The sequence below is a fragment of the Procambarus clarkii genome, chromosome 11 (assembly GCF_040958095.1).
Source record: "Procambarus clarkii isolate CNS0578487 chromosome 11, FALCON_Pclarkii_2.0, whole genome shotgun sequence".
NCBI lineage: Eukaryota > Metazoa > Arthropoda > Malacostraca > Decapoda > Cambaridae > Procambarus > Procambarus clarkii.
In genome coordinates, this window is record NC_091160.1 from 46671249 (window position 1) to 46685111 (window position 13863).

The window sequence follows — 13863 nt, forward strand, 5'->3', positions numbered from 1 at the left end:
ATTTCTCAACATATTTGTTAAAAAAGCTAAACTTAGATAATCCCAAATATGTTCGGCAACAATTGAAGTTGGAGGAGAGACGTAACAAAGCAGAGAGGAGGTTGTGCTACAACCATCACAGTAAAACAAACACACTTCACCTGATGCTGCCAGTCTTCCTGAGTGGCTCCTTCCATCAGGAGCAGAGACCCGGGGTAAAGAGGAAATCGTAAAAAGCCTCGTCCATCTTTTCTACGCATTTCAAACAGTCTAGATGTGCCTGAAAAAAATGGAAAGATGAATTTAATGCAGTCCAGTAATAAGGCTGTGAAAAGTTTTTTTCATCCATCAATTTGATATCTATTTAGTGAAATGTTAAAATGCAAGGTATAATGGCATTGAAACAGTTCTGTTATGCAAAAAGAAATTTATGAATACATTCATCAACTTCATTTTCAGAAAAGCAAAAATGTCACAGTAGATACAGTGAGTGTTACCAAGTGATACAGAAGCAATGGAGGGGCTATCACGAAGCGCTGGGTGGTTTTCCTCCATCCACGCTACGTGGTCATATCCATTACGATGGAGATTAAGGATGCAGCTGTTGTACTGATTACCGGTGTATCGAATTAGTCTAGGAAGAAAAGAAAATACATAAACAAATTAAAAATAAGGCAGAAAGGATGGAACTGCTGCAGTCAATAGTTTGAACACGACAATTTACAAGTGGAAATATAAAGGGAATGAGCAGCAGCACGAGAGCTAAAGGCTCTACTGCTGAAATGCGTTAGAACAAACCTTATTAAAGGAAAAATGTAATAAAAGATTCCACACTAGCAATGGTAATCTCAGTAACTTGTTCAGCACATTTGGAAATACTGCACAAAGAATAACAAAGTTCCACAAAGAAGGTGGAACTGATAAAGATATAAAAATAAGTTATTATCATAAAAAGGACACTGACAGTAAAATTGTATAGTGAGAAAATATTGAAACTGCACAATGGGATAAAACCCATATTCCTGAACTATGACAGGCTTAATAGTGGTGTGCCTGAGGTTTTCAGGATGTCAGGTTTGATCCCATTATATGATTTCAGTATTTTCTTATAAATAACATCACTTTCTTGTGAACTTATTATGTATAGTATATGGTGATCCAGCACTAGAAAGTTAATGATCAATGGTACACAGTGTGATGATCAAACTATAACTTAGAACATGGAGCAGCGACGAAGTTTCGGTCCGTCCTGGACCATTATCAAGTCGTGTCGGTACAGTACTGTACACAGTACTCGGTACACAGAGTACTTTATGTGCATGGTCAGAGACTGGGCTGCAGGGACGTTGATCCCCCTAATCAACTCGAGGAATGCATTGATCTGGAATGCACATAGGCTGATGGATTCCTTTCAGGAAATCAAGCAGAGAAGTAGAAAGCTGCTTTTGCCTAATAACTAGTGGAAGAAGACTTAAACCAATCCCAACGATGAAATTGAAGCGACCCAAAAAGTTGACAATGAAAAAATGACAGAATATTTTCCAGTTGAGAAGTAAGATAATCATAGAAGTCAAAGTAATTTGGGGAACTAGAGAAATGGCAGACATAGCAGACAAATTTCGACACAACCCTTGAGTCAAAAAATATCAAGCTTGGCAGTTAATAATTTTAAGGGAAAAGTGACAGTAGACACAAATATAAGGATTGTTAATGACAAACAGGACTGTTAGTAATGACAAAAGGTACAGACACAAGTGACAGGAATGTTAGTACAGTAATGACAAAAGGTACAGACACAAGTGACAGGAATGTTAGTACAGTAATAACAAAAGGTACAGACACAAGTGACAGGAATGTTAGTACAGTAATAACAAAAGGTACAGACACAAGTAACAGGAATGTTAGTACAATAATGACAAAAGGTACAGATATAAGCATCAGTAAAAACAATATTAGTCCTGAGTAGGAGCAAGGAGATAAGGGCAATGATGTTTAACATCGGAGAGGTTAGAAGAAAATCCACCAATACCATATAAAGTAAGCCAATGTGATCAAAACTGACTGTAGAATGATGAAGAAAACAAGTAAGAGCCAATATGGTACTACTGCTGTTAATGTCCACTATCCACGAGATTACTTAACATGTACTCACCTACTTGTGCTTCCGGGGGTTGAGCTCTGACTCTTTGGTCCCGTCTCTCAACTGTCAATCAACTGGTGAACACATTCCTGAGCCTACTGAGTTCTATCAGATTTACATTTGAAACTGTGTATGGAGTCAGCCTCCACCACATCACTGCCTAATGCATTCCATCTGTTAACTACTATGATACTGAAAAAATTCTGTCTAGTGTCTCTGTGGCTCATTTGGGTACTCAGTCTCCACCTGTGTGGGTGTGCCTGAGAGTTCAGGCATGCAGGTTCGACCTCATCATATGGAATTGTTCATGTGATGAATATGAGGGATAATTGCAGCAGTATGAGTTTATGTGAAAGTAGAAATACACTCCAAGTATGCCAAGTAGGTGAGACAGCATGGTAAATCTGTCACGCTGAATTACAAAAGTAACCCTTGGTATATGTGGAGAGATGTCTGGTGCCTCGGTGCAATGTGAATAGCACAGAGAGAACATAACTGTAAGGTAAGTGCAGAGGAAAGGGCAGAAATGGCTAGTGTCATGGGAAAGTAATGAGTACCCTAGATTGAAGCATGAGGAATGTGAAGAAGGCTTTTTAAATCCACGCTGAAAAAAGGCAGAGATAGTTTTCAATGGTAATAAGAAATCAGAAAACAATAATAATAATGGAAAAAATGTATATAAGGTACAGTACAGTATATATATATATATATATGAAGATATTACCTATGTAGAAGATCGACAATTTCAGGCAGCCAGTTGGTATTCTTCTCTAAAACAACGCCAGAGTAAGAGTAGTCACAGGGGCCAATCCAAGACAATAAGTGAGGGAGGTTCTGCCACTGTCCATCAGTAACTGCTCGTCGCTGGTGCCACTTGAGACCCTTTCTCAGAATGCGGAAAACTGTCTGTGGATACATACAATTATCGGAATACCATACCTGCTGGCATATGAAACACATCTAATTTACAAGCATATTCAATATGTTTCATCAAATATTTATTTATTTAAGTGATTTTCAAGTGGTTTTGTAGATAAAATCATATAACTGTGTTTATGTAAATGTAATGTATATATATTCATTGGTGGTCGTCCAAAAACCATGTCTTATCTGCAGGAAATATGGAAAATACACATTAACCCCCCAAGCTGCTAAGGGCTATTTGGCCTTTGAAACCCACAGGCACATAAAAAAAATAAAATTTTTTTCTTATAAATCTGTTAATTTGTGTTCCCTGATCACAGGAAAAATTAAAAAAATCGTAAGTGGCATATTTTAGCCGCAATAGGGTGGGGAAGTCTGGCAAAAAACCAGCGTTGAATGTAATGAAACGCCATTTTCTGGGTGAGTCCCGGAGGCTCCCCGGAGCTTACTAGGCTGATATGCTGATGTCAGACTTTGGCATCAGTCATGTGTATGGAGTTCTTATGGGCCTACCAGGGACCACAAGCCAGAACCTGGCCCACTCCAGAGGGGCAAGGGGAGCAATGGCCTATAGAAACCCCTCGTGTAATTGGAAGCATTCTATGTCTGCCATTGACCGGGTCAGGCACCCAGAAAGGTAAGCTTCCCAAAACAAACCCCTATTCTGGTGAAAATTGCTACCAAAAGCCCAACAAGAACTCCCCAAAAAGAAACAAGTAAATGAGCATGATGTCACAATGCCAGGGAGCCTCCGGGTCTCAACCAGAAAATGGTGTTTCATAAGATTCAACGCTGGTTTTCTGGGATGAGCCTTGTCAGCTCCCTGCAGCTACCTACCCAAAGATGAAAACAAGAGGGACCTAATCCGGGAGGCGGAAGACGCACACCCCTAACGCGATGCGGAGACAAAAAGTGCAACCGCCAACCCAAGGTCACACAGGCCCGACAGGCCCAGGAACATCAACGAAGGAACGCAGAGCCAACCAACGAACGATGTGGGCACGGGAACAGACATCAGACTGGCAGGACTGAACCACCCCACAGACGACCCGAGAGAACCACACCCTGGAACACGGAAGAGGGGAACTTGGACCAACCCAAGGTGCGACCCTGGTCACTGCGCAGTGCCGCAACCAAACACAAGACACGATGCACCCCCAGACAGACCAACCAAGCATCAAACAACCCAAGGACCCCTCCAGAAAGCAGTCGTGCCAATCTTCGCCAAAAAAGAAGGAGACAGCCGCAAGCGAACAAACCAATCAGGAAAACCAAAAGAGCCAAAACCCAGGCGTCGGAGGAGGGCATGAAGCACTCCAACCTGACCCCCAGAGGCCAACTCCAACAAGAAAAGAGCCTCGGAAAACAACTCAGAACTGAAGGGGCCACCACAAACCGAGGAGAAGAGAAAAGAGCATGTGATCAATCCAAGAACCAGGAAGATTCAAGCGGCGCAAGAACAGTATGGAGGTGAACCACGCCAGAGACGGCTTGCGAAGTGGTACCGAGGCAACCTCCAAAACCGAAACAACCCAGAGTGGCTCCGTCAGCGCCGCACGAGACAAGGCGACTGTATGTGGCAAGATGACGACCCCAAACCTCCACAAGAGAAGGACCAGACCACACCAAGAAAGCAGCAAACCGAGGAAGGGACAGAAAGAAAAAGGAAGGACTGCCAAAGAAAACCCCACACCGCCACCTAGACGAAGCACGCAGGTGGGACACCATCAACGAAGCCATCAGACCACCAGAAGATGGTGAGATACTGGAGGCAGAACCGAACTAGCCCCGCCATGGACCGATCGAGCGTAGGAAGAGGTGGAGCTGCAGGAAAACCTCGGGTGCGACCACCGAGCAAGCAGAGCCGGAACCCAAGCCGGCAAAGAATGAGAAGGAACGTCTGCCGAACAGAAAACTTACCAATACCAGCGAGCTCGCCAGGAGACCAGAGACACTATGGTCCCGATGCGAGACTCATGAGAAGTGACACTGCAAGATCCGGAAATGCCAACTGGCAGGGTAAGCCAGGAAACCAGGAACCCAAACTATTACATCCCATGACACTTAACACAACACAAATAAGCGCAAACTAACTTGTACAGGGCTTCTCGCAGATGTCAAGTCCTGATGAGGAACTGACATACAAAACAATCCAACTACCCCTCACATATTACCCCGCAGGCCAATCGACCTGAAGCGGATACAGGAGAACAAGCCATACGTACTAGAAAAACACTACAAGCACCAGCAGCTAGGGACACAAGTGTAGAAGGAAGATGAGGAACGAGGAAGACTGGCAGAAACGGGAACGAAACGGACAGGACCAACAACACAAAGGCTATGTCTATGTCAGGCGAATGACAGTTGAGAAGCGGGACCAAAGAGCCAGAGCTCAACCCCCGCAAGCGCAGCTATGTAAGGACAACTAGGTGAGCACAGAGAATCCAATGTATATGGAAGGGCTAAGCTAGGCACTGCAAGATGGGCAAGGAAAGAATGACCCAGATAAGACCATGAAAAATGGGGCCGTAACCCACCGTGTAACAAACAACTCAGACGAACAAGGAAGGCCCCAGGAAGAAGCACGCCAGGGCCAAACAAAGCACCACAACCAAACCCCAACACGGATTCCCAGTATCAAGCCACAGCAAAATGTCACCTCAGAACATCCTGACCCAGAGTAACATGTACCCCATAACATTTACCTCTACCATTTTACCTTGTAATATGGCGAAGGTGGGGCCCCTTGATCGACTCAAGCATGTGATGAACATGTATATGAGTGGGACCGGATGGGTATAAATAGGAACTGCCACGTATGGGCCAATAGGCCCTCTGCAGTCACCTTTGTCCGTATGTTCGTAAATGCGTAGCCACGCACCAGTGCCTGGCCGAAAGAGACGCCAGACCGCATAAACTTACCAGCAGAACGAAGGCATGAACGTGTCATGACACAACGTAGTCGAAAGGAGTCCAGGAGCACCGCCAGAGGAAGAAGGCCAGAGCCGCACCTGCAGGAGAAGAGTAGGGTAGAGGCGAAGGAGGCGTCCCACACCCATATGCAGGGAAAACCCAGCGTCCTCCCCATAGCGGCAATCCAGAACACCCCCAGCATATAAGCGGCATGGACTGGAGAGACGAGAGGTGCAAGAGAGGCGAAGCACCCAAGAGAACAAGGACGCGGAACACCAGTACTGTACTTGTGTACACCGTCCACAACAAAACAAACTCCTCGGTGCATGCGCAGGACGCATGAGGTCCGAACCGCTCAAAACCGCCCAGCAGGGAGGGCGCCAACAAGGAGTATTGCAAAATAATAGCAGTGCCTAGACAGAGCACAGAGAGAAGATATAATACAGTATCGAAAACCAAGAAGCACGGAAGAGGACCAACGAGTCCGTAAAGGACCGGAGGTAAGCCTCACCGGAAGAACGACAGACGTTCCAATAATGCGGGATGAATCGAAGACCTTCCCGAACCTCCGAGATCTCACAGAAGCAAACAATATCACTTAGGCTCAGAAAAGCACAGTCACACCCGAGACCAAAAGTCATGCAGAAACCCGGATAATAGGGGAACATGACCCCTCCTTGACGGAGAAGTCCTGCCTCAGAGAGAAGGGGGTAGAAACGGAGAAAAGTACCCACCGATAGGATGGAACTGAACGGACAAGGATCCGAACCCGGGGAGGGGCCAATGCCCAACAACACGTATGCAGAGGAGGTAAGGAAAACCCCCACTCCCTGTAAACACAAGCCCTGCACCGAGGGAAGAAAATCCCGGCGGAGTCTTACAGGGCCCGAGGACACCCCCCAAGTCAGCCAATCCCCAATCCCGGGAACCTCCACGGCAGGCCCCGGGGCCAAGCCGTCCCCTCAAAGCCCCAGCCTCACAAGAAAAGGCCGGGGCACCCGGAAAATTACTAAGGAAGGGAGCCCACTGGCAGACTCATACAACCTGGCTGGAGGAACAGTCTCGAATGCCCCCATCGCTACCGAGGAAAGGGAAATCCCTGAGACCGCCCGAGTCTCAAGACCATCGAATTCCCGCCCCAACCCTGAACCCACAGACGGAAAGGATCTGGATGCAGGGAGGAAAGGGGGGGGGGGACTAGACTAAACCACAACAGGGAAAAGACAAGGAGGTGAGGAAGGAACAAAATTGAAGCAACCAACAACCCCAAGCCCGGTCACAACAACCAAAACGGAGCAGGGGAGCTGCCTGCCCGTTTGCTCCTCGGGGCTTCCGAGAGCAAACAAATAAACACGTTGCAACCACCTGAACCCAACATGCAACGCCTGTGCTGCCTGCACCCGCATAGTCAGCATAAGACCGGGTAACTGAGTCACAAATAAGCAACGAAACTCCAGGAATCCAGGTCGAAGGTGCCACCGACCCACAGGCAGCAGACAGAGGCAAAAACAATGAGTCACCCCTGAGACAAGGGGTGAGAGCAACCCTTAAACTCGCACAAAGTGAGGGGGGACTCAGGGGTCACATCCATTGGACCCATGCACCCCCATGGGGATTCCCAGGGCCCTGAGATGGAACTCATGGTCGGAGAAGCCCTTGCAGGGTACTGCTAATCGGCGCCCAAGTCTACCAAACAACCTTCTAAGAACTGAACCCCCCGGGACGTGAACTCTCATGGGGACCTAGCATGTAGTACCACCAGAAGAAAACCGTATTAGGTCAGATACCAAGGGGCAAGCAAGGCAGACCCCTCTACAAGGCACAAACAAAAAGAAAAACAAAACTCTGCAAGAGGACAACGTACCTAAAGGAACAGAGCCGGCCGCTATGAATGGTGAAAACAAGCTGCGCAGGACCCTGTGCCCCGTACCAGTGCAAACTGCCTCTTACCCGAAGGTAAACAAGGAAGACAAAGCACCCAAGCACTCAAAGGGCGGCCGAAAAAACGAGCAGTGAAACAGCCCAGCAGAGGCAGGACCCAAGGAATTTGTGGAAGGTAACCCCAAGCCCCAAGGGCAGTACTTACAGGGAACCTAGGGAAGGTAACCCTAGGCGCATGCAGCCCAAGTACTATAGAATAACTCCTGGCTCTCGCACCCCTGGAAGACAGCCACCACACTCAAAGCACAGTGCTGAAAAACACTGGAGCCACAACACACCTGCTTGATACCTGCTTGATGGGGTTCTGGGAGTTCTTCTACTTCCCAAACCCGGCCTGAGGCCAGACTTGACTTGTGAGAGACCTCTGCCTCTAGCATCAGCCTTAGAACTGAAGGGTGGATAGCCGGCGCGAGGGCCTGGGGCTCCCCCTTCCTCCTCCCGGGGAGGGGGGAGCTGCGCAGACAGCGGCGTGGCGATGTGTGACGTCATGCTCGTTTGCTTGTTCTTTTTGGGGAGTTCTATCCGCTTGTTCGACCTTTGGTAGCAATTTTCACCAGAATAGGGGTTTGTTTTGGGATGCTTACCTTTCTGGGTGCCTGACCCGGTCGATGGCAGACATAGAATGCTTCCAATCACACGGGGGTTTCTATAGGCCATTGCTTTCCATGCCTCTCTGAGGGGGCCAGGTTCTGGTTCATGGTCTCCGGTATGCCCATAGAACTCCATACACATGACTGATGCCAAAGTCTGATATTAGCATATCAGCCTGGATAAGCTCCGGGGAGCTGACGGGGCTCCCCCCAGAAACATAAGGAAATAAGCAAACGTCATTTACCGCTGCTGCGCCACTTGTCCGTGCAGCCCTCGCCCCCCTGGAGGGGGAGAGGTTAGCCCGGACCCCAGTGCCAGATACTCACACCTCAGCCTCAGTTTGGAGGCTGAGCACATTTGGAGAGCGTTGAGATGATCCCAATAATTTAGGTGCTTTATTGTGTCTATGTATACAGTATACTATCTCTGTATTCCCTCTATTTCAGCATTCTCTCTTGCTCTGAAGGCGAAAGTGAGTATCGAGCAGTACTCAAAGATGGCAAAGTACAAGTGATTTGAACAGTACAACAATTGGGATGGGATTCCTGGATTTGAAGGTTCTCGTAATCCATCCTATATTTTTTCTGACTGACGCAATCTTTGCTTGCTTGTGCTCCCTAGACGTTAGGTTGTTAGACATCATTATTTCCAGATCATTTACATGCTGCTTTCTTACTATGGGCACATTTGATTGTATTTTGTACCCTGTGTTATGTTTAAGGTTCTCATTTTTACCATACCTGAGTACCTGGAATTTATCATTGTTAAACATTGTGTTATTTTCTGTATAGTTTACAGAGTGTACCAGAAAATATTATGATATAAGTAGATGAGTAGGAAATAAAATTATCCTTATTACCCCATTAGCCATTTTTCATAGTATGAGAAGCTATCAGCCCAAAAAAATAGAAAAGTATTATAAGAAGCAGACATGCAAATGCATGCACACACAATTTTAAATGTAGAAATGATTGGGGAAATAAGCCAGAAGTCATTGCATTAGGCAATTGGCAGCTAGAAATGAGGGGTCCAAACACTAATGCTCAATCCTGCAGACACAAATAGGTGAGCTATTTGTGTCTGTAGGATCAAATTGCCTTTTCTTATTTGCATTTTGCAAGACCTCAAAAACTCGGGTCTTGCACACATAAGACCTGAGTTTTGAGGACAGGCTTAAAGAATTGAATCTAAAAATACTAAGAAGAAAGATGAGCTAGAGAAAATAGTCATACAAGACATTAAGATTGGAAAAGGATAGACCGTTTTAGATTGGAAACCAACCTGTCCTACAAAGAATGTAGATTTTCACTCGCATGCATTACATAAGGCCAAAAATTGTTGAACTAGAAAATGAAAGCGGCTCGCGAAAGTGATGTACTCTCCAGTTTTCTGTTTTGGGTCCAAAGCAAAGGGTGTCTGACAGCTGAGTGGACAACGCTTCGGATTCGTAGTCCTGAGGTTCCGGGTTCAATCCCCGGTGGAGGCAGAGACAAATGGGCAAAAAATTTCTTTCACCCTGATGCCCTTGTTACCTAGTAGTAAATAGGTACCTGGGAGTTAGACAGTTGCTACAGGATGCTTCCTGGGGGTGTGTAACAAAAAGGAGGCCTGGTAGAGGACCGGGCCGCAGGGGACCCTAAGCCCCGAAATTATCTCAAGATAACCTCAAGAAGATAACCTCTGGTAGGTTAGAAAAGGACACTTTAAATTTACTGTTTTCTTGACATTGGGAAAGCTTAGAAGGATGGGCTGGGAAAACATGAATAGATAATACGTATATACATGAAACTTGAAGCCTAAATTAATCATAGGGATAGAATGAAATACTCCTTCAGTGTTTGAATAGTTATCATGAGGAATAAAGTGATGGAAGAATGTGGAAGAGATCAATTCATCCCACAGCAATAAACGTAGCTAGGACAGTCACAGGAATTTGACAGCAGTATTGCACTAGATATTGAATGTGAAGTTAATTCCCTTTATCTACACATGAATATTGGTAAGAAGAATATTTTCACTTTCATTCCCTTTAAAATCTAGTAAACTTTTCCCAGGTAAGAAAATACTGAAGCCATGAGATGGGGTCAAACCCACATCCCAGAACTCCTCAGGCACACTTGAGATACAGGTTCCATCCTATCATACACCTTCAATAGTTTTCACACATACATTGCAATCTTGTGATTTCTTGTGTTGCCAGGTGATAGGTAAACAAAGCTGCATATATTAAATCTGTAAGTAATTCAGCTTTAAACCTAATCACAAAAAACTATTTTACCTTTTCTCCTTTCTCAGTCATGAAGTTTGGCCAGTAACGAATTAGGGAAATGCCTCTCTCGGTGTCACTTAGGCACAACTCTCCGCCATCCTGTATCAGCCAGTCAGGAACATTCACACACAAACTCTCTGCTTCTTTGCTCTCCACCTGTATAAGGTATTGGATATTATGCACAGAATAAGTCACAATACTGTGGCTGAAAATAAATAACCCAACCCACACATATAGAAAGGAAAGTAGTGATGTTTCTGTCCATCCTGGACCCTTATTGTGTTGCGACTTATTAAGGCTCCAGAATGGATTGAAAAGTTGCCACTTTCTTTCCTTTTCATAAAAGATCTAACCCCACATCTGGACACACTGTTTTAGATGGGAAACAAAACTAGATGATACATATGAAAACTGTAAGGAATTGAATGTATAACTGACAGTAATGACATTTCAACCTGTCCTGGATTCTTATCATGTGACTTAATTTGGGTGTGAATTGGATTATTTATTAAACATTTGATGAAATGGGTTAGGAATTTTATTGATTCTACTTGTATTATACACACACCAATAAATACAACATTATACAACAATAATTTGCAACAGAATCTGACACTATGCACATTAACATGAGGAATGGAACATGTTATTAGCAAAACCTTTGAGCAATGAGCAGCTCCTAAATTATTTACGTACTCCTGAGGAGATAAATGATGAGCGAAAGCAAATTACCTTTCAACAAGACCAATTGTTTACTATAAAACATGACATAAATGAAGCTATAACCTTACTGCTACTTTACCCAAGACCTAAGGCACAATCTGAAATAAGGAATGACTCGAATGACTTCACTAAATAGCTTGCCAGAAAAGATAACCTTAAAACTATAGCTGAAGTGGGCTAACACGTTAGTGAGGTCCTAATGTATAATGAAAACCAATTCATGTAAGCACATATTGTATTAATATTACTTAAACCACTGAGAAAAAGACTAACTTCTTTTGGAAGAGGAAGGTCGAAATTGTTGGCCTCTCGAAGAGAATATCTATTTGATTCATTAAACCTCGAGAGCTCAGGACTATCTCTGCGAAGAGGGAGATCGCGCCTATCATCATGATTCTCTCGGAGGTGGGCATCGTCTTTTTGTGCGTAGGGGGAATATGTGCCTAGGTTGGTGCCGTATGACCCATAGTCGGCTCTGTGAGTGGGCGGAGCACTAGGGCCCGGAGAAGCTGTATAATTGTTGTCATACTCAGGTCGATACTGCTGACCAAGATCAAAATTATCCAAGCAACTCATCTTGTAAGGGGGTTCATCTTTCAAACTGTAATAAGAAATTTGTGTTAGGTTTCTGATAGTTAATTATATCTACAAATGAATTTATTAATCTACCTTTTTATCCTTTCTTTACATTGTAAAATCTTCAATGGATGCTCCTCACTAAATATTTCAACACCTTTCATGAATATAACATGTCAGCAATATGATAAAGTAGTAAGGTTTTTACTTCTTTAAAAAGGTATAGTACTTCTTTTTAAAGAAGTAAAACGTCTTAAAAAACTTTAAACCACTGAGAAAAAGACTAACTTCTCTAGGGAGAGGACGGTCAAAATTGTTGGCCTCTCAAAGAGAATATTTAACTTTAACGAAGAGAATAATTAACTTTCAAGAAGTTTTTAGTAACTGGAATTTCCTTACTATCATTAGCCACTAGCTGAACTTTTGTAGTTACAATTTCTACAGATAATTTGCCTAAGTTAATTACTTTACAAGACTATAAGTAATGCAAGGAGCTGACTTCATATGTTACTGACTGACTTAACATATTTTAATTAAATATGGGCCAAATTTGCTCTGTTTTTCAAACTGGGGCACTTTATATTTCTTTATTATTAAATAAGTACTCTTTTGCAATTGCCTGTAATATATAGCTTCCCCCCTTGTGTATCACTTCTCCCACCTTGTAGTAAGGCCTAATTATACCTAATATTATACAAATATTCTCCAATAATCTGTCCCAACCCTCAACCTGTTCTCGCACTTGCTTACAGTCAATATTGGCTTATTTAATAAGTGCATATGTGACATACTAATTGATTGTGAATATTTTAGTTTACCTTGAAAAGCTTCATAGAAAATACCGACCTCACCTAACCTTCTTAGTATGTTAAGATAAGCATCTTATTGCTTCTTATCTACAATTATTACTTAACCTATCAACGGTATAGGTTGTACCTATACATAATAATTGTACATAATCTACAATTATTACTTAACCTATCAATGGTATAGGTTAAGTAATAATTGTAATTAAGAAGCAATAAGATGCTTATCTTAACACTTTTGCCCGGGCATGACGCAGCATTGCGTCATTCGTTTACTGTCGGTAATGCCGGGGATGACGCAACATTGCGTCATCCACTTTAAATAATCGCCAAAAATCAGGTTTTTATCCGATTTTTGGGGGACTTGTTTTAAAATGCGTGCCGATGTCTTCCCTTTTTCTTTGTTGCGCCTCGTGGCCCGCACGCGGCTCGGCACACGCCGTCGGCCCATTGTTTTCGCTCCACTGTTGTGACCAATGTCGCCTCCCCTCGCATCTCAAACGTGTGAAAATTTCGGCTATTTTCTGTGGCTATATTTCTTACTGCAGCTTTAGAAACTATCTACGCTTACTCCACGATGGATAGTGATCATGAACAAGGCCCATCCAGGAAGAAAATTGCGAAAGAAAGGCTTGAAAAGGGCGGGAATTGGGAGTGTAGCTGGAAGGCGTCTGAGCGCTCACTCGCGGCTAACGCGTGGCCCGTCTTCAACTCGTCGGCGGTTGGAGCGTGACCAGGTTTTTTATTTTATATGCTAATGTTCCTCTAGAGAATTCTATTGCGAACCAATTGAGACCAAAATGAAAGACCTAGGACAAAAATTGAGGTGACCAGAGTGAAAATAGTGAAAACATTTTATCGCGTTTGCGCACTCCTGGGTAACTCGTTCGCACTTTCTCTGTTTGCTGCTGGTAATTAGCCGGGCTTTTGGAGTTTATATGCATTTAGTGCTGTAGAGAATTCTATTGCGAACACAATGATACCAAATTTAATCTCGTAGG

General features: G+C 44.0%; 1 protein-coding gene across 1 annotated transcript in view; it reads right to left on the bottom strand.

Moving 5' to 3' along the window:
- The window catches only part of LOC123758422 (uncharacterized), a 156764-nt gene that overhangs the window by 1288 nt on the left and 141613 nt on the right, over window positions 1–13863 (bottom strand). Inside the window, 5 exon segments of the mRNA XM_069322809.1 lie at window positions 141–259; window positions 477–613; window positions 2844–3025; window positions 10767–10913; window positions 11754–12081. Coding sequence (XP_069178910.1) covers window positions 141–259; window positions 477–613; window positions 2844–3025; window positions 10767–10913; window positions 11754–12081 — 913 coding nt within the window.